The sequence below is a fragment of the Pan troglodytes genome, chromosome 13 (genome assembly GCF_028858775.2).
Source record: "Pan troglodytes isolate AG18354 chromosome 13, NHGRI_mPanTro3-v2.0_pri, whole genome shotgun sequence".
In the NCBI taxonomy this organism is placed as follows: domain Eukaryota; kingdom Metazoa; phylum Chordata; class Mammalia; order Primates; family Hominidae; genus Pan; species Pan troglodytes.
Genome location: NC_072411.2, coordinates 14,395,230 through 14,416,395, shown reverse-complemented (window position 1 = coordinate 14,416,395; position 21,166 = coordinate 14,395,230). Strand labels below are relative to the sequence as shown.

Sequence of the window (21,166 nt, the reverse complement as noted above, 5' to 3'; positions counted from 1 at the left end):
ACTTTGCGTTTCGGCTGTCATCGAGAAAGGGATATCCAAAGTTTCAGGTTCGCAGTTTGTGAAACGGAACGGCCAGCTTTCGTTCTAAGGCGGGCGGAGGTTTAGCCACTCCCTCGTCCTTTGCTCTGCCCCAGACACCCACGCTCGGTTCCTCTTCTTCCTCCACCTCGCCCTACTTCCCTTCTTCCTATCTTCTCTCTTCTTTCGCCTCGCCGCCGCGAGCCCTCGCTCGGTGCCCAGCGCCTCGCATTACTTCCCCCAGCTCCGCCAAGCCTCGCTGCACACGCGCCCACGCGCAGTCCGCCGTCGCGCCTCTATGACGTCACCCGCGCGCCACCGCTTTCGGGCCGGGGACTCGGGGCGGGGCTGCGCGGAGGGCAAGCCGGGGGCGGGGCCGGGGCCAGAGCAGAACTCCGGGCCTCCGCGGCCATAGCTGACTGTGCCGTCCCTTCCCCTCACCCGCTCCACGCCCTCCTGGGCCGAGTGGAGTTGGGTGGTGTCAGGAGCCTCTCCCTGAGGGGCACCGCGGCTTCAGGAGCTGGGCCTCCAGTGCGGCGCGATGTCAGGCGCGGTGACAGCTCTGTGAGTCCGAGGCCGCGGCCGTGGCGCTGGGCGGCTGCGGGGCCTGACCGGTCCGCTCATGGTGCCGCCACGACGCCATCGCGGGGCAGGAAGGCCAGGTAGGCAGGCAGGGAAGGGCCCCGACATCACCGGAGCCCAAACCGGGACGGAGTGCCCACCAGCAGCACCACCTCCTGCCCTTGGTGGCAGCAGGAGCGCCTTGACCGAAACCGTGAAGGTCTCTAGGGGCGGAGGGAGCGGGAGCTGACAGGGGCGCCCGAGCCCTGCGCCCACCGCTGGCAATTGAGGAAGCCGTGCGTGCGCCCTCGCCTCGGCTCCCCGGGGAGGCGTCGCTGCCTTAACTGTCTTCCCCGCTCCAAAACAGAAGGATGATTCCTTTTCCCAGCTGTTTCTTTTTAAATGACTGGATGTTTTGACAGAGGTGGGTGGAGGAGCATGGAGAATCCTTTTCTTTTACCACTTGAAGAGATTGGAAAGGTGCCTTCAAGACCCACAGCAAATCACTTACTCTCCGATAACCAAATTCCACTCCAGCAGATCAGGGACAGAAAAGACACTTTTAGAAACAGTGTCTAGACGCTGTCCCCAGGGATGGATTCCTCTGGATGGAGAGGTGAATGGAGTTCCGTATTTGTGAAACTCAGAGAAGCTATTTTCTAGTAGTTAACTCTTCTTAAATGTGCCGTATGTTGTATATTACTCCCCCTCCCTGTCCGCACCGTATCGCGTATCTCTCTAAGTATAATCTGAAGCGTGCAGTGGATACCATGAAAGTACTGAGAAAGGTGGCAAGTATGTTTAACACAATTTGGTCCTTTTCATTGATTTGCTTTGAGTTTGAAGATGAAGAGTAAAAAACGATGTGATGAATCTTACCTTGCGTTATTCACGTTTTCATAGCATAATTTCATGGTTGTTTTTAGGCGTGCTGAGTTCTTCACCTCCTTTTAGACTGAGATCTGCCAAGTTTTCCGGCATTGCTCTTGAGGATCTCAGAAGGGCTCTTAAGACAAGGTAGATTCCACGTTTATCCTCTATGTAACTTTCACACTGAACATTAGCTAACAAAAGTCAAATGTTTCTGTTATACTAATGTTCTCATTTTTAATGGTTGTTTTTCTAAAATCATCTCTAATGTGATCTGTATTTTCTAAAAAACAGACTGCAAATGGTGTGTGTATTTGTCATGAACCGAATGAATTCCCAGAACAGTGGTTTCACTCAGCGCAGGCGAATGGCTCTTGGGATTGTTATTCTTCTGCTTGTTGATGTGATATGGGTTGCTTCCTCTGAACTTACTTCGGTATGTACCTTTGGTCCAGGAATGATGTTACATTACAGCCACAATGTTACCCTTAACCTGTAGTAACTCTAGCCGTTACAATCTCCTGCTTCCTAAAAGCAGTATCTTAAATACTATTGAATTTTTTAAAAACGTTGAATTATTGCCACTTGAAGTTAAAACTGAAAGGATGATCCTTTTTATTGTTTCATACAGTTTTCTTGTATCTTTTAGGGAGGGTTACTTAGAGAGACTATGCATATTTTCTTACATTTGAAAGTGTTACTCGTGGCTTTTTTTCTAAATTCAAATTCTTTCTGTAAATATTATTTTCTAGTGAAATAACTGTCAGGATGCAAAACAATGTCACCATTTAGTAGAAAGTTCAGAGTGCTTTTGGACAAATGAGTAAAAATAATGAGTTTTCATGTATAGGTCACTGTTATAATGCCCATGAGTGGTTGCATCCACATTTATGCTTGCTGACTCAAACCTTATTATAAGATGCATGGTATACCTCATAATTTTCCTTCAGTTAAATTGTATCTTGACAGTTTCCTTCAGTTAAATTGTGTCTTTATTGATGACCTATTGGTAGTAATGTGGCATTTTGAATTTGCAAGCTAGTTTTTCTTTCTACTTGTATACTTTATTCTGCTTGGTTAATGATCCCTATAAAAAGCAACTTTTATTTTCAGAAGTCTGCATTTCAACTTCTACGTTGCAATTTTAAGGCGAATATACAGCAGGAAACTGGCATTTATAAAATGAACCTAATTTTCAAAAGAAGCAGTTTAATACTCAGGTCTCATATTGTAGCTAAGTAAATATTGACATTGGCATTGTATCCTATGAGTATATAAGTTTTTTTTTTTTTTTTCTTTTTTTTTTGAGATGGAGTCTTGCTCTGCTCTGTCGCCCAGGCTGGAGTGCAATGGTGCGATCTTGGCTCACTGCAACCTCCGCCTCCCGGGTTCAAGGGATTCTCCTGCCCCGGCCCCCTGAATAGCTGGGATTACAGGCGCACCCCACCACGCCAGGCTAATTTTTGTATTTTTAGTAGAGACGGGGTTTCACCATGTTGGTCAGACTGGTCTCAAACTCCTGACCTCATGATCCGCCCGCCTCGGCCTCCCAAAGTGCTGGGATTACAGACGTGAGCCACCTCACCTGGCCAAGTATATAAGTTTTTATGCTTTTCAGAATTAATCTCTGGAATCTAATAGACCATATATTTTTTGCTTTAAAACTCTTCTCTAATCTTCTTTTAGATGAACATTTTGTACTTTTACCTCAAAGAAATGTCTTTGATATTGACAGGGAACTAAACCTATCTTTTAAATTTTATTTTCATTTAAAATAAATAGTTTGTTTTTATATATTAGTTAATAAAATTTAGGACAAAATAGCACCTGGTTAAATTATCATTTAACCATATCTAAGCAAAGTAGAAAGGAAAAAACAATTTGTTGTTTGTGGTAACCATTTCACAATGTATACATATATCGAAACACCGTGTTGTAAAAAATACATATATATATATATATATATATATATATATATATATATATATTTTTTTTTTTTTTTGAGACGGAGTCTCGCTCTGTCGCCCAGGCTGGAGTGCAGTGGCGCGATCTCGGCACACTGCAAGCTCCGCCTCCCGGGTTCACGCCATTCTCCTGCCTCAGCCTCCCGAGTAGCTGGGACTACAGGCGCCCGCTACCACGCCCGGCTAATTTTTTGTATTTTTAGTAGAGACGGGGTTTCACTGTGTTAGCCAGGATGGTCTCGATCTCCTGACCTCGTGATCCGCCCTCCTCGGCCTCCCAAAGTGCTGGGATTACAGGCGTGAGCCACCGCGCCCGGCCAAAATACATATATTTGGTGTTTGTCAGTTGTACTTTAATGAAACTGGAGGAAAAAACTCAACTTACCTTAATTTTTTTAAAGTAAAATATTTTAGTAAGAGGATATTTTACAATCTCATTATTCAAGAATATATGTAATGTCTCTACTTCTTCAACCAGTTATGCTCATTAAACTTTGGAGATAGGGCCAGGCGCAGTGGCTCACGCCTGAAATCCCAACACTTTGGGAAGATCAGGTGGGCAGATCACCTGAAGTCAGGAGTTCGAGACCAGCCTGGCCAACATGGTGAAACTCAGTCTCTACTAAATACAAAAATTAGCTGGGTGTGGTGGTGGGTGCCTGTAATCCCAGTTACTCTGGAGGCTGAGGCAGGAGAATCGCTTGAACCTGGGAGGCAGAGGTTGCAGTGAGCTGAGATCATGCCATTGCTCTCCAGCTTGGGCAACAAGAGTGAAACTCCTTTGCAAAAAAAAAAAAAAAAAAAAAAAAAAAAAGAAAAAACAAACTTTGGAGATAAAGTGTGTATTTCAAAAAGAAAATCAGTCTTTTTATTATGGATATTTTCTAACATATACAAAGTAGAATATTATAATGAGTCTCCATGTATTCGTTACTTAGCTTTAGCACTTAACCAAATTTGCCAACCTTATCAACCTCTCCTCAAAACTTTTTTTCCTGGAGCATTTTAAAGCATATGTCACATGCCATTTCACCCACAATTTCTTTCCTATTTACTTTAAACTGAAAAGGACTTTTAATTTTCTTAAACATAATCACTATGCCATTAACATAGTTAACACAATTAACTGTAATTCCTTAAGATCATCTGATATCCAGTCTATGTTCAGTTTTCTCCAGTCCAGTTTTCTCCGGTGGTGTCAAGGACTTTTTTTTCCCATTAAGTTTGTTAGGATCTAAATGAAGATCACGCATTGCATTTGTGGTATCTTTTACTCCTTAACTGTATCTTCCCTCCTTTTTTTTAATACCATAAATTTGTTGGAGAAACTGGGTCATTTTTCCTATTGGATGTATCACACATTCTGGATTTGGCTGATTGTTTCCTTGGGGTATCATTTAACTTGTTATTTTTCTCTTATTTCTTGTAAAGTGGTAGTTAGGTGTAAAGTCTTGATTTAGGTTTAGTTTTCAGGAAAGAATACTTTGGGGTACTGAGTACTTCCTGTAACATTCCAGCATGACATACATAATGACTGCAAGTCTCACTTTAGATGATGCCAATTTAAGTACTATAAAATTCCTCACCAACTTTTAGGTAATAGTTGAATATCCACGTTTAAGTTGTCTAGATAAAGTATTTCATTAGGGGTTGCAAAATGGTGATTTTTTTTTTTGAGTTATTCCCTCTGTATTTATTAGCTGGAATTCTTTAAGTCTTTTTAATATGGCCTTATTAATCTTTTTTTTTTTTTTTTGAGATGGGACAGAGTTTTGCTCTTGTCACCCAGGCTGGAGTGCAATGGCACTATCTCGGCTCACTGCAACCTCTGCCTCCCAGGTTCAAGCAATTCTCCTGCCTCAGCCTTCTGAGTAGCTGGGATTATAGGCACCTGCCACCACGCCCAGCTAATTTTTGTATTTTTAGTACAGACTGGGTTTCACTATGTTGGCCAGGCTGGTCTTGAACTCCTGACCTCAAGTGATCCACCCGCCTTGGCCTTCCAAAGTGTTGGGATTACAGGCGTGAGCCACTGTGCCTGACATCTTATTAATCTTTAACATTTTCTTTCCACCACAAGATGCCCTGGGCCCATCTTGTACATTTTCTGCTCCATACCTGGATTTGGCCATTTATTATAGGAGCCATTGTTTCTTTTTTCTTTTTTGGGGACAGAGTCTCACGCTGTTGTCCAGTATGGAATGGTGCAGTGGCATGATCTTGGCTCACTATAACCTCTGACTCCTGGGTTCAAGTGATTCTCCTGCCTCAGCCTCCAGAGTACCTGGGATTACAGGCGGGTGCCCCCATGTGCTGCAAATTTTTGTATTTTTTGTAGAGACAGGGTTTCACCATGTTGGCCAGGCTGGGCTTGAACTCCTGACTTCAAGTGATCCACCCGCCTCGGCCTCCCAAAGTGCTGGAATTATAGGTGTGAGCCACTGTGCCTGGCCAGAGCCATTGTTTCTTTTAGTGTAAAATGGCGTGGACCACCATTTACGTCCTAGAGTTGCACTTTCCTCCTGGATTGTCATTTTTTTCTATGCCTTTTTAGTGGATATAACTAGGAATTTTCTTAGGATATAAAAAATTGTGAGTTTATATTCACGATACACTAAAACAAACAAACAAACAAACAAAATTCTCCCTTGGGAAACGTCCATAACCTTGAAATTTGTCAGTCTCCTTTTGGTGCTCCGTGGCATCCTGAACCCCTCTCTTGTTACTTGGCACATGATGCTGTATTCTCTTCATATATATGTCTCCTCTATTAGATGTTAAGCTCCCCAAGGGCAGGATAACTTCCCTTCCTTCTCTTTTGTTTTTCTTTATGAGATAGGGTCTTTGCTCTGTTGCCCAGGCTGGAGTGCAGTGGCTTGATCATGGCTAACTGCAGCCTCAACCTTTGTGAACTCAGGGGATCCTCCTGCTTCAGCCTCCCAAGTAGCTGGGACTGAGGGTGCACGCCACCACCCTGGCTAATTTTTCTATTTTGTTGCAGAGACAGAGTTTTGCCATGTTGCCCAGGCAGGTCTTGAAATTCTGGGCTCAAGCAGTCTTCCTGTCTTGGTCTCCCCAAGTGCTGGGATTATTGGCTTGAGCCTCCATGCCTGGCCCTGTCTTACTTTTCTTTAGCTCCTAGTATAGGCACTGTTTCGTAGTAGGTTTCAACGAATGTTAAACCAAACTTATTTTAGCAGGTTGTTGCTGCTTTGTTTGGTGATATCCTTTTGTATGCAAGGTAAATACAGTATTCAGAAGTGAATCTAAAATATTTTTGTAATCCGTTTGACTTTTTCTTTCCAAGTGAACTTCTGAAGAGTTAAAAATCATGTAGTGACTTTATTTTGGAGATGAGTAATAAGGTTTAAGGTCATCTCAGAGTTGTCTGTGTAACTTTTTCCTCTACAGTATGTTTTTACCCAGTACAACAAACCATTCTTCAGCACCTTTGCAAAAACATCTATGTTTGTTTTGTACCTTTTGGGCTTTATTATTTGGAAGCCATGGAGACAACAGTGTACAAGAGGACTTCGCGGAAAGCATGCTGCTTTTGTAAGTTTTTAATTTTAACTGTCTGTTAGGAAGGGGGTATAGATACATTTTTTCAAAGTTTAAAGATGTATTAGTTTCTTTAAGGGCAGTCATATTTTAAGTTGTTCAGTTAAGTGAGTGAAGATGATATAAGAAAACCGGCTCTTGTCCAAAATTTTAAATTTATTCTTCTAATTAAGTAGTATCAGAATAGTGTGTGAGAACTCTTACTCCATGACATTTTCTGAGTTGTTAAAAATTGTTGAATTAGCCCAAATCAATTAATGTGGCAATGAGGATGAAAGTAAGGAATAAGAAGAATATCAAGAGTCTGTCATTTGCAGATTGGATGAGTATCCTCTAATTGTTAGGTGGATTCTGGAAACAAAAAAATTCAAAGTTTTATGTATTAAAATGAGAATATCATATTTCCAGACGTATTTTAGATGTTTGGCTAATCAAATTATATTCTTTGATTGATGTAATATAATATAATATGCTCATTCATAGTGTTGAAAGAAATATGAGTTTATATAATGATATATCTTCCTTATAGAAGTAGAAATTTTGAATTGAGAATGAAGAATTATAAAACTTTCTTATGTTAATCCTTTTAAAAAATTCTTTATTATGTTAGAATATATATAATGTGAAATACACCATTTTAACTATTTTTAAATGTATAGTAGTGGCATTAAGCGCATTGACTTTGCTCTACAACCATCAGCTCCAGAATTTTTCATCATCCTAGACCGAAAGTCTGTACACAGACTTAGAAATAACTACTATTCATTCTTCCCTCCAAACCCTAGTAACCACTGTATTATTTTCTGTCTCTCTTAATCTTTTTCTTTCGTGTGTATTATTTTTTGTGGGTTAAAATAGTATTGTTTCTTGTCTTATCTAATAAGTACATCCTTTTTAAAATTATTAATTTATTTTTAGAGACAGGGTCTCACTTTGTTGCCCAGGCTGGAGTGCAGTGGTTTAATCACAGTTTGCTGTAACCTTGAATCCTGGGCTCAAGCAGTCTACTTGCCTCAGTCTCTCAAGTAGCTGAGTACATAGCCACGCAACACCACACCCCACTAATTTTTGTATTTTTTGTAGAGACAGTGTCTCACTATGTTGCTCAGGCTGATCTCAAAGTCTGGCCTCAGGCATTCCACCGTCTTGGCCTCCCAAAGTGCTGGGGTTACAGACCTGAGCCACTGCACCCAGCAGTCAGGGGCTTTCAATAATTGTTTTTTAAAGCTGGGCTTGGTGGCTCATGCCTGTAATCCCAGCATGTTGGGAGGCCGAGGCAGGCAGATCTCTTGAGCCTCAGGAGTTCAAGACCTGCCTGGGCCATAGTGGCTTATGCCTCTTATCCCAGCACTTTGGGAGGCCAAGGGGGCGAATCATGAGGTCAGGAGATCGAGACCATCCTTGGCCAACATGGTGAAACCCCGTCTCTACTAAAAATACAAAAATTAACTGGGCATGGTGGCGCACTCCTGTAGTCCCAGCTGCTCGGGAGGCTGAGGCAGGAGAGTTGCATGGACTTGGGAGTCAGAGGTTGCGGTGAGCTGAGATCGCACCACTGCACTCCAGCCTGGTGACAGAGCGAAACTCCGTCTCAAAATAAATAAATAAAAAACAATTAAAAACAATTTTTTAAATGTAGGTGAAGCCTGCAAATGTATACTCATGTACACACATAAATTTAACTTACCAAAAATATGAGTATGTATTTTTTTACTTTGCAAAAGTAATACATATACATTGCAGAAATTATATATACATCATAATATCACATGTAGGGATAAATTGTATGTGTATTAGTATAGGTATATTGTTGAAAATTTAGAAGCTACAGAGAAACAAAAAGAGGAAAATAAATGCTACCATTCAAGGAATAACCACTGATAATATTTTGACATATATCCTGCCATTCTTTTCATGTGTGTATTCTTTATTTTTTACAAAAATGGAATTGGGCCTGGTGTGGTATCTCATGCCTATTATTCCAGCACTTTAGGAAGCTGAGGTGGGTGGATCACTTGAGGCCAGGAGTTTGAGACCAGCCTGGCTAACATGGTGAAACTCTGTCTCTACTAAAAATACAAAAAATTAGCCAGTCGTGGTGGTGCACTCCTGTAATCCCGGTTAGTCGGGAGGCTGAGGCATGAGAATTGCTTGAAGTCGGGAGGTGAAGGTTACAGTGAGCAGAGACTGAACCACTACACTCCAGTCTGGGTAACAGAGTGAGACTGTCTCAAAAAAATAAAATAAAAACAAAAATGGAATTCTTTTCAAGGTTAATCCATATTGTAGTGTTTCTGTACTTCATTCATTTTTTGTTGCTGTTGTTGAGACAGAGTCTCACTCTCTTGTCCAGGCTAGAGTGCAGTGGCGCGATCTCAGCTCACTGAAACCTCCACCTCCTGGGTTCAAGTGATTCTCCTGCCTCAGCCTCCTAAGTAGCTGGGATTACAGGTGCCCGCCACCATGCCCGGCTGATTTTTGTATTTGTAGTAGAGACGGGGTTTCACCATGTTGGTCAGGCTGGTCTTGAACTCCTGACCCCAAGCGATCCACCCCTCTCGGCCTCCCAGAGTGCTGGGATTACAGGCGTGAGCCACTGCGCCCGGCCAAATAATGTCATTTTTAAAGCTTTTAATTCTTATTGCTAAATTACTGTCTGTAATGGTTGCATTAATTCTTATCTCTGTTAGCAGTATATAATTAAACCCTTGTTAAACACTCATTAAATCTCATGATTGAACCCTTACCAACATCCCATCATTTGCCAACTTGACAGGTGAACAATGATGATAGCTTGTTTAATGTGCATGTTTTTGGTTACTTTTTCATATATTTTTTGGAAAGTAGAACTCTTGTGTGTGTTGTCTGTGTCTTATTTTTCTACATTGACTCCCTTTTTGTTACTGATTTGTTAGGGTTCTTTTACAGCATGGGCTCTAGTGTTTGAATCTTGTTCTATCACTTGCCAGTTTTTGATCTTGGGCAAGTTTTTTAACCTCTTCAGACTTTCAGCAGAGATAATGATAGACTAGCTGTGGATATGAAATGAAATCATATTTACATAGCATTAGCGCAGTGATTCTTAAAGTGTGATCCAGACCTTGAAATTCATTCAGGGTTTTTTTTTTTTTGAGACGGAATCTTGCTCTGTGGCCCAGGTTGGAGTGCAGTGGCGTGATCTCGGCTCACTGCAACCTCCACGTCCTGGTTCAAGCGATTCCCCTGCCTCAGCCTCCTGAGTAGCTGGAATTACAGGCATGCGCCACTGTGCCTAGCTAATTTTTGCATTTTTTAGTAGAGATGGGGTTTCACCACGTTGGCCAGGCTGGTCTCAAACTCCTGACCTCAAGTGATCAACCCACCTCAGCCTCCCAAACTGCTGGGATTACAGGTGTGAGCCACCGTGCTTGGTCTCATTCAGAGGTTTTTGAGGTCAAAATTAATTTCATAATAATACCAAGATGTTTCTTACCTTTTTTTTTTTTTTTCTTTTTTTGAGACGTAATCTTGCTGCCCAGGCTGGAGTGCAATGGCACAATCTTGGCTCACTGCAACCTCCACCTTCAGAGTTAAAGTGATTCTCCTGTCTCAGCCTCCCGAGTAGCTAAGATGACAGGCACGTGCCAACACTGCTAGCTAATTTTTTTGTATTTTTAGTAGAGACAGGGTTTTACCATGTTGGTCAGGCTAGTCTTGAACTCCTGACCTCAAATGATCCCCCAGCCTTGGCCGTTACTTGCCTTTTTAACTAACCCATCCCTCTTTTCCCTACTTATCTGAAATGTTATAGTAGTGTTGTGAAGAGGGCATAAGCTTTGGTTTTAGACTAACTTGGGTTTTAATCCTGACTGTCAGGATTAAAAATCTCTCAGCCTCAAATTTTTCATCAATAAAATGAAGATAATACCTACCTCACAATGGTGAATATGTGGCATTAGCTGCTATTATTATTAGTAACAGTTTTAGTCTTACAGGTTGATTCTGGATTTTTGCTTCTATTTATCTGAGTTATGTCTGACTAGTCCTACAGTATAATGTAAGTTTCATTGAATTTTGTATCTTGTTATCTGTATTTAGTTTGCAGATGCTGAAGGTTACTTTGCTGCTTGCGCAACAGATACAACTATGAATAGTTCTTTGGTAAGTGCTTCTTTTCTTGTCAGGAATAGAGAGGTGGGGTTGAGCCATGGTAGGAAAAACTGAAACAGTTTTGATGGCAGCAAAGCTGTATTACAACATAGATATGGCTCAATATTGGGTGCCCATCATTAGGATTGTAATTTGGTACTTTTTTTCTCCTTAGGGGTACCTGGGGCCTAGAGGTAAGCAATTTAGCTGCCTCTGAAGAGAGAGGGGAAGGGAAAACTGGTTCAGGAGTGAAAATAATAAAGGACAATCCTTTGTTACTAACCGACTTTTTCACTTCATGCACATTATTATTATCACTTAGAAACAAATATTTTTGACACTAAGACTATATAGGCAAATTATTCGTTTGTTCCACAAATTTTTTACAGTGACAAATCTGTGTTAAACACATTCTAGGCTCTGAAGATACAGCTTTGTTTTAGTGCGTGAGTGTGTGCGTATTTGCGAGGGGACAGGTAATAAGCAAGTAAAGTAATTGACATAGTCACTTATTTTAAGTATTTGTAATCTAGTTGGAGAGGTAGTATATAAAAATCTTTTTTTAAGATGATCACTCAGGCATCTCTTTTTTTATTTTTTATTTTTAGATTTCTTTTTAGAGACAGGGTTTTGGTCTATTGCCTCTGGTGGAGTACAGTGGCACAATTATGGCTTATTGTAACTTTCAACTGCTGGGCTTAAGCAATCACCTTGTCTCAGCCTCCTAAATACAAGCATACTCCATCACTAACTTTTTATTTTTACTTTCTAGAAACATGGTCTTGCTGTGTTGCTCAGGGTGGCATCTCTTTAAAATGTATTTTTAATGATACTTGTTTTCTTTCCAAACATGGCATTTTATCTGAGAAAAATTTTAGTTACTCTAAAATTTAATAGCAATTTGTGAAGCACTGGCTTGGTGACCTTATTCACAGCACAGTTTCTTGTTTGTCTCTCTGTTTTTTAGAACTGCAATGGCATGCAGAGTAGGTTAATAGATACTATGAGGAATTTTTTTTTCCTGGGATCTTAAGCATCAATAAAATAATTTAATATCATTTGTCTCTATCAGTACAGAGGGCAAAGTTGAGATGGCAGCCTGCTCTTCTGGCTACTCTTGTACTAATTCTTACTATTATCTGTAAGATGGATATGTCAAATTGCTCTAGGCCAGATGCCGTAATGAAAACTTCAGTGTAACAAAGAGATTATGTCTGTTTCCAGACCCACTGTCCCTTCATTTACTGAATTTTTTGTTGTTGTTGTTGGTAGAGCTCTGTACCAGGAGTTAAAAGAGAAATCAAAGAAATAAAAAAAGTTCTGTTAATTTTGAAGAATTAGCCTAGTTGGAGATTTGTACCTTAAATATAGATCATCTGAAGAACATTTGCAAAAACAGTTGAGGAATTTATAACTACCTAAAAATATGGACCTTTGGAGCATGGTTAGACAAACCTGGCTTTAATTGTTTTGTCTGCTACCTGATTACTTTATACCTCAGCTTTATTCTCTAAAAGTATAAATATTATTATTATTTTGAGATGGAGTCTCGCTCTGTCACCCAAGCTGGAGTGCAGTGGCGCAATCTCAGCTCACTGCACAACCTCCGTCTCCTGGTTTCAAGCGATTTGCCTACCTCCACCTCATGAGTAGCTGGGATTACAGGCACACACCACCACGCTCAGCTAATTTTTGTATTTTAGTAGAAATGGGGTTTCACCATGTTGGCCAGGCTGGTCTCGAACTCCCGACCTCAAGTGATCTGCCCGCCTCAGCCTCCCAAAGTTCTGGGATTACAGGCCTGAACCACTGTGCCGGCCATATTCTATAAAATTATTGTGAGTACTAATGAGAAATATATGTTTAACTGCTCTAGAGTTGGTACTCAATACACCGTAAGAACTGGTAAGTAGTAGCTATTTTGTGTAAAGGTCTTCAAGAATTTTAGTTTTTTATTGAGTTTTACATAATAAGAGGAGACAATTTAGTAAATATAAATACATACTATATACCTGGTTATCAGTTTGTTATCTGCCTTGCCTGTTAGACTGCATGATCACTGAGGAAGAGACTGCTTTTATTCACCCTTCTATCCCCAGGACTTAGAACAGCGTCTGACATAGTAGGAGCTCAGACTCCTACTATGAGCACTTGTTAAATGAATGAAAAGGAATGAGAGAGAATCTGTTAGCTGAGATGGAATCTGTTAGCTAAGAAAGAGATATGTTTTTATGACATTTAAATATTAGATATCATAATATGCCAATGCTGTTATATTACATTGCTAAACTGTAAACTGATTCTTTTCTGTCATTGTAGCTGTATGGATCTGTTGAGTTTCCTTTTTTAAGTCTTGAAAATTGCTGTTTAAACTTTGTGGTGAACAACCACGTTTTAGATGGTATTTGTGTCTACATACTATCCATTTAAATTTTAACCACTATGTTAGCTTTTATATTTGTTGTTTATATTTTTTTCTGTTACATTCCAGAGTGAACCTCTGTATGTTCCTGTGAAATTCCACGATCTTCCAAGTGAAAAACCTGAGAGCACAAACATTGATACTGAAAAAAGTAAGCAAAACTTGGAAATGGGTAGAAAGTTTACCTTTATTCAAGCCACTTCAGAACTTAGTGATGATGTGGGTTGACTGAAACATGTAGCAGTTCTGCTCCATGTGGTGTTGACTCAGCCTATAGTCTTCTAGAAGTTTGACTGGATTGTGAATCTAATATAGTATAATCATTTTTGTATTATTTCAACTGGAAATAATTTCCAAATACCATAAATCTCTATGGTTTCATCATATATATGTATACACACATACACACATGCATCACACGCTCATATATAAACAAATAATATCCTCTTAAATATGCCCTCAAAGAGCCTAATAGCAAATTATAAGAGTTTTGCTGATTCTGTGAATTTAGTAAAGAATGCCACCTTTAACATAAGGTGCAGTGTTTATCCTTAATTTCCCTTGCAAGAAATGGACCTATAGAGAATAGTTCTGCGTGCTTGCCCAAGAAACTAATTCTCGTAAATTGGGTATGCGTGAGGAAAAATCCAAATAAAGTTTTACTAGGAATACTAAAATAGTAAATCAAACTAAAATCCTGAAATAGGCAGTTATGTATATACAGTACACAATTGCAGAAACCTTGTTTGAATATTGATCTCATTTTAAACCTTTTACAACATTTTTGTAGATGAAATCATTTTTCCTTTTAACTCTTTTAAGTGAACAAAGTTGTCTCAGGTAATGATATACCTCTTTTTGGTTTCCTTTGACTGTCTTACTCTGATCATAGATGAACTTATACATTTATCAGTAAATTAAAACTTGTGACTTTTGTTGGAGAGGAATTATTTAATTATTTCATATTATGCTCTTCCTTTTAAGCCCCCAAAAAGTCTCGTGTGAGGTTCAGTAATATCATGGAGATTCGACAGCTTCCGTCAAGTCATGCATTGGAAGCAAAGTTGTCTCGCATGTCATATCCTGTGAAAGAACAAGAATCCATACTGAAAACTGTGGGGAAACTTACTGCAACTCAAGTAGCGAAAATTAGCTTTTTTTTTTGCTTTGTGGTAGGTCTTTTATGATATGTTTGCATATGATGTTTGAAACTTGAATTTTAAGACTGTATACATACCAACAATATAGGATTGAAGTGTGAGACAATTAGGTTGTTTAATCATGACTTTAAACTCTGCTATTTGATACCTGTAGGAAGTTAGGGTATCAAAATTAATAAATGCTTGATATACCTCAAAGAGTTAGAATTCAATAGGTCCTATAACACTTCAGCTATTTACATATATACACAAACTTACGAACACACACAGGTTGGGAAGTTCTTCAGAATTTAGCATTGCCTCATGCTCAAAATTATGAATAGAGTTATTTTACACTGTGATATATGTGTATACAAAGGCTAGTAAATATCCAGATAAGAGTTTACTGTATGCATTGATTTTTTTCAAATAAGTGTTTTGCAGTTTTATATTCATATAAATGAGGTTAAGTATTATTTTGTCAAGTACTCAGTATATTTCTACAGAATTTCTGGTTGTATTATTTATAGTTTCTTTTTAAAGATAGAAACTGAAAAATGTGCTTAAGATTTCACATCGAATAATGATGGAGTAAATAAAGTATTGTTATTTTGGGCTAAGCTGGGATTAGAGACTTGTCTGAGTTAGAACTCTAACATGTAGAATTTAAAAAATGAATTTCTGTGATATTTTATGTGTACATCATTGGAAGTAGCCTAATCCAAGGTTTTTTAAATATGAGCCTTTAAGATTCAAATTTGTACTGAGCATCTTAAACCCCTAAACAATGAAATGCTAATGTCAATGTTATTAGCCTGATTATAAAATTTTTTTAACGTCATGATTTTGCCTTTCATACTCATTAAAATAGCCCATTTTTCTCCATTCCCTGGCTCTACTAATAACACTATTCTTTATAGCATATTTAAAGATATGTGCAGATAATAGCCTTTTTAAGAATTAATTTTTGAAATTATAATAAAGTATTATATAAAATATACCATTTTGATCTTTTTTTTTTTTTTTTTAAATGGAGTTTCGCTCTTGTTGCCCAGGCTGGAGTGCAATGGCGCGATCTCAGCTCACCACAACCTCTGCCTCCTGGGTTCAAGCAATTCTCCTGCCTCAGCCCCACGAGTAGCTGGGATTACAGGCATGCGCCACCACACCCAGCTAATTTTGTATTTTTAGTAGAGACAGGATTTCTCCATGTTGGTCATGCTGGTCTCGAACTTCTGACCTCAGGTGATTCCCCCTGCCTCAGCCTGCCAAAGTGTTGGGATTACAGGCATGAGCCACCGCTCCTGGCCCTGATCATTTTTAAGTGTACAGTAAGTGGCATAAAGTACATTCACATTGTTGCACAACCATCACCCCATCCATCCACAGAATTTTTTCATCTTATAAAACTGAAAGTATCCGTTAAACAATAGCTCCTCTTTCCCACCACCCCCAGCCCCTGGCAACCACTATTCTGTTTCTGTTTCTATGGATTTGACTACTCATAAGTACCTCATGTTGAGTGGAATCATACAGCATTTGTCTTTTTGAGACTGGTTTATTTCACTTAGCATAATGTCCTCCAGGTTCATCCAGGTTGTAACTTGTGTCAGAATTTCCTTTCTTTTGAAGGCAGAATAATATTTCATTGTACAGATATACCATCTTTTCTTTATTCATTATTCTGTCAATAGATGCTTGGGTCACTTTGACCATAAATGGTCTTTAAATAATAGCAACTTAAAATACATTGTGAAAGCAGAGAGCTAACAGATAATTTCAGTTTTATAAGATGAAAAAATCTGGCCAGGCGGGGTGGCTCACGCCCGTAGTCCCAGCACTTTGGGAGGCTGAGGTGGGTGGATCACGAGGTGAAGAGATTGAGACCATCCTGGCCAATGTGGTGAAACCCCATCTCTACTAAAAATACAAAAATTAGCTGGGCATGGTGGTGTGCACCTGTAGTCTCAGCTACTCAGGAGGCTGAGGCAGGAGAATCGCTTGAACCCAGGAGGTGGAAGTTGCAGTGAGCCGATACGGCGCCACTGCACTCCAGCCTGGGTGACTGAGCGAGGGTCTGTCCCAAAAAAAAAGAAAAAGAAAAAAATCCTGTGGATGGATGGGGTGATGGTTGCATAACAATGTGAATGTACTTTATGCCATTAACTGTACACTTAAAAATGATCCAAATGGTATATTTTATGTATATTGTAATTTCAAAAAATAATTTTTAAAAACACTATTATCTGCACATACCTTTAAATCTGCTATAAAGACTAGTGTTATTACATAACAATTTACATAGTACATTTCTCTCAGAGTTTTAAGTTAGGAAAACGTTTGCTTTTTCCAAGGAAGAGAGATAGTTCCTTTTAACAGACAATAAGCTGTGTAACTCAGGGGTTTTCCTATTGCCTCCCTGCCTTTCTGCCTACGGATGAGTTGTGTGCTCACCTGAAGTAGCTTTCTTCCTTTAAACTGAAGTTTCTGATACAATCATCACGTTCCACAGCCAGCTCCCACTCCATTACCCATTTAATCTGGCTCTTATCTTTTTACTCTTGTTTTAATTTTTACCGTATTACAATTGGTCCTTGAACAACATGGGTCTGTATTGCACAGGTATGCTTACACACAGATTTTCATCTATCTCTGCCACACCTAAAACAGCAAGACCAATCCCTTCTCTTCCCCAGCCTTCTTACACAACATGAAGATGACGAGGATGAAGACCTTTCTGTGATGATTCATTTCCACTTAATGAGTCGTAAATATATTCTTTCTTATGATTTTCTTAATAGCATTTCTTTAGCTTACTTTATTGTAAGCATATAGTATACAATACATACAACATACAAAATACCTGTTAATCATTACTTATGTTATTAGTAGGGTTTCCAGTCACCTGTAGTCTATCAGTAGTTACGTTTTGGGGGAGTCAAGAGTTATAGCAGATTTTTTATTGCCTGAGGGTTTGTCCCCTAATCTCCATGTTGTTCAAGGGTCAACTATAGATGCTTTTATTACACATCTCCTTTGAAAACTGGGTAGCATATAATTAATACATTTTAGTCCTGCCTGACACTCATTTAAAACAAGCAAACAGAGATCCCAACTAATAACATGAATATGTGAGACTTTAAACTATTTTTATTACATACGTAATTATCATACTACAAATCCCAAAGATTTTCTTTTGATTTACATAGCAGAATATTATTAATCAAGTTATCACTAAAATAAAGGCATTTCTTTGGGAAATCAGAGGAATATAGTCCAGACATACAGTTGGCCCTCCAAATCCTTGAGTTCTCCCTCCTTGGATCCAACCAACTGCAGATCAAAAATAATGAAGGTGAAAAAATAGAAGAATAGCAATACAACGATAAAAATAATAGAGATTAAAAAACAATAGCACAACAACTATTTACATTGTCTTAGGTACAAGTAATCTAGAGACGATTTAACGTATATGGGAGGATGTGTGTAGGTTGTATCCAAATGCTATGCCATTTTATATAAGGGACTTGAGCATCTTTGGATTTTGATACCTTTGGGGTTGGGATCCTGAACCCAATCCCCTGCAGATACTGAGAGAAAACTAGCTTTTTGGAAACCTAGCTTAATAGAATGATAAGCTTTAGATAAGGTTAAGAGCAGTGCTGTTCAATAGAAATATCACATGAGCCTCAAATGCAGGCCACAAACATAGTTTTAAATTATCTAGTAGATACATTTAAAAAAGGAAAAGGAAACATGTTATCAATTTCAATATTATATTTGTATTTAGCCCACTATATGTGAAAATATTATTTCAACATGTTACTGATGTAAAAATTATTGATGAGATAGTTTACATTCTTTTTTGGTACTAAAATCTTCTAAACCCAGTATGCATTATACTTAAAGCACTTTTCAATTCAGACCAGCCAATTTCAATTGCTCAATAGCCATGTGTGGCTAGTGTCTAATGTATTGGACAGTGTAGATCAAAAGGAGTTAATGATTACTGTATTTGCCAGTCTTCTTTGAATATCTTTTGTCTTACTAGGTTTTTTTTTTTCTGTAAAATATAATTTAGGTGATACTGGCTTTATCAAGAATATCTCTTACTACATATCCAAAGTAAATGAAATCAGTATCTCAAAGAGATATCTGTACCTCCATGTTTATTTTACAATATTCATCATAGACAAGATATGGGAACAACCTGAGTGTCTATCGATGGGTGAATATATATATAGTACATTTTCATGGCTGAACATAATGTAATATTATTCAGCTCTAAAAAGAAGGAAATCCTGCCATTTGCAACAACATGGACAAACCTGAAAGACATTATGCTAAATGAAATAAGCCAGGCATAGAATGTCAAATACTCACAAATATGATCTCACTTACGTATGTAGAACCTAAAAAAGAAGGAAAGAGTAGAATGGTAGGGAAATGGGGACGTGTTGGTCAAAGAGTACATGATTGCAATTATAAGATGAATAAGTTCTGGGAACTAATGTATATGGAGACTTCAGATAACAGTACTATATTCTTTACTTGTAATTTGATAAGAGCAGATTCTTAAGTGTGTTCATCACATATACACGCAGAAAAATGGTAACTATGGATGACGATGGATGTGCTCATTAATTTGACTATGGTAATCAGTAGACAATGTCGTGTATATTAAATCATGTCATATACCTTGAACATACACTTTTTATCAAATATTAACATTTTATGACAATTTAAAAATGAATTACTAATGAAATTATGAAATATATTAATTATTTGCTATAATTATTCATAAATGGTTATCCTCAACTCTGAAATAATGAAGGGAGACATTGTATGGACAATTTCTATTGGAGGATGGTTGAGATGGGTCTTCTTTGGTGATGAGGGTGCTGTGGAAACAAGAGCCAGAGAATGGAGTTTGGGGAGAGGTAGAGAGTGGGAAGGTTATTCTGGAAAGAATTCACAGCTAATGAAGGATTCTTACGACCTTTGAATGCTTCTTATCTAAGTGATCTGTTTTTATTTATTTACCTTGCATTAGCATGGACCAGTGAGGTTGTTTGGAAAATGAGCACAATATTTAAGTATAAAAATAGTAAGAGAAGTGGGTCAAGAAAGCTAATAATCACTCTGTGAGCATTATCTGTTCATGGAGAAAATCTTTGACAGATAAGATTAAGGGTAAAATCTTCTTTTCTAGCACTTCATCGGCATGCAGATTGTGGCTTCTCTTGCCATATATGTTTGATATTGCCCATCAATTGTTAACTCATTTTATCTAGATAGGCATGTGAAATTATCTAGGAAATCAAAGGATTGCAGATGGAATCAGAACCACGTTGCCACAGTTTCATTCTGGCTTTAGCCTTGAGTACAGTATGGACTGAATGGAGACTACTAGGCTCTCAGCCATCTGCTGCGTTCTGGTAGTGCTCTACAATCATGTGTCTCTACTACTTCTTTGCAATGTAAATACTAGTGTAAAACTACTCAGCCACAAGCTCTGAAAGAGATCGAGAGATGTCCTTCTCTTAATAGAGATAAGTCATTTGGTGGAATAACTCTTCGAGTCAACCAGTGTAAGTAACAGAGACACCAAAAACTAGCCATTAGTTTAGTTTGCTTGACCCAGCAATCTACCTCTTAGTATATGCTTTGGTGACACTCATGTACTTATGCACCAGGTGGCAGGTGTGTACTAGAATTAAGATATTCATAGTAGCATTGTTTCAGATAGTAAAAAAGTGTTAGCCACAAAAAAATGGATGAATTATCAGTGAAAATTACTGAACTTTGGACACACACACATCCTGCCAACCTTCATCAAAAAAGGCATTATTTCTTATTCTCCATCCTAACCTAGATAAGTGGAAGAGAAGAAAGAATTTTTTTAAAAAAGTCCTGATAGCTGGAAAACTTCCTTCACTGTATCCAAAGTTATGAGAACTCTTTGGGTTGTGTTTCCAAACTGAGATTCAGAAACGCAATCACAATTAATCAATAAATTATCATTTTCATAGGACATTTCTAAATTTCCAAAGTGAATATAGCCTTTTATTTTTCAATCCAGCTAGCTAGCTAGGTCCATCCATATCCATGCACATCATCTGGTTTAATAGATTTCTCATTATGCTGTATTCATCTGTATATATTCTAATGTTGGAGAATTTTCTCAAATTTAAATATGATTTAGATAACAGAGTGTCAGCAGTACTTAGATAAAGCGATTTTTTTTTTTTTTTTTTTTTTTGAGAAATGGTCTCTCTGTCACCTAGGCTGAAGTGCAGTGAGGCAGTTATGCCTCACTGCAGCCTCAACCTCCCAGGCTCAAGTAATCCTCCCACCTCAGCCTCCTGAGTAGCTGGGATTACAGGTGTGCACTACCATGCCTGGCTAATTTTTGTATTTTTTTTTGTAGAAATGGGGTTTCACTGTGTTGCCCAGGCTGGTCTTTCTGGGCTCAAGCAATCCACCCACCTCAGCCTCCCAAA

The 21,166-nt window shown here is 38.7% G+C and overlaps 1 protein-coding gene across 5 annotated transcripts in view; it reads left to right on the top strand.

Moving 5' to 3' along the window:
- Positions 1-349: 349 nt before the first annotated feature.
- The window catches only part of SLC35F5 (solute carrier family 35 member F5), a 43,295-nt gene continuing 22,478 nt past the window's right edge, over positions 350-21,166 (top strand). For 2 of the 5 annotated variants that reach the window (XR_008546549.2, XM_016949571.4), the window contains exons 1-7: positions 350-680; positions 1,506-1,596; positions 1,744-1,885; positions 6,825-6,968; positions 11,052-11,114; positions 13,594-13,675; positions 14,509-14,696. Coding sequence is in view for 2 of the 5 variants with exons in the window: in XM_016949571.4 (XP_016805060.1) it covers positions 641-680; positions 1,506-1,596; positions 1,744-1,885; positions 6,825-6,968; positions 11,052-11,114; positions 13,594-13,675; positions 14,509-14,696 (750 nt within the window). In the remaining 3 variants the exon portion in view is untranslated. Of the gene's footprint in view, positions 1,196-1,505; positions 1,597-1,743; positions 1,886-6,824; positions 6,969-11,051; positions 11,115-13,593; positions 13,676-14,508; positions 15,699-16,655; positions 16,748-21,166 lie in introns of those variants that run through there. The other 3 variants (XR_008546550.2, XM_009443159.4, XR_010149689.1) reach the window with 2 other exon arrangements.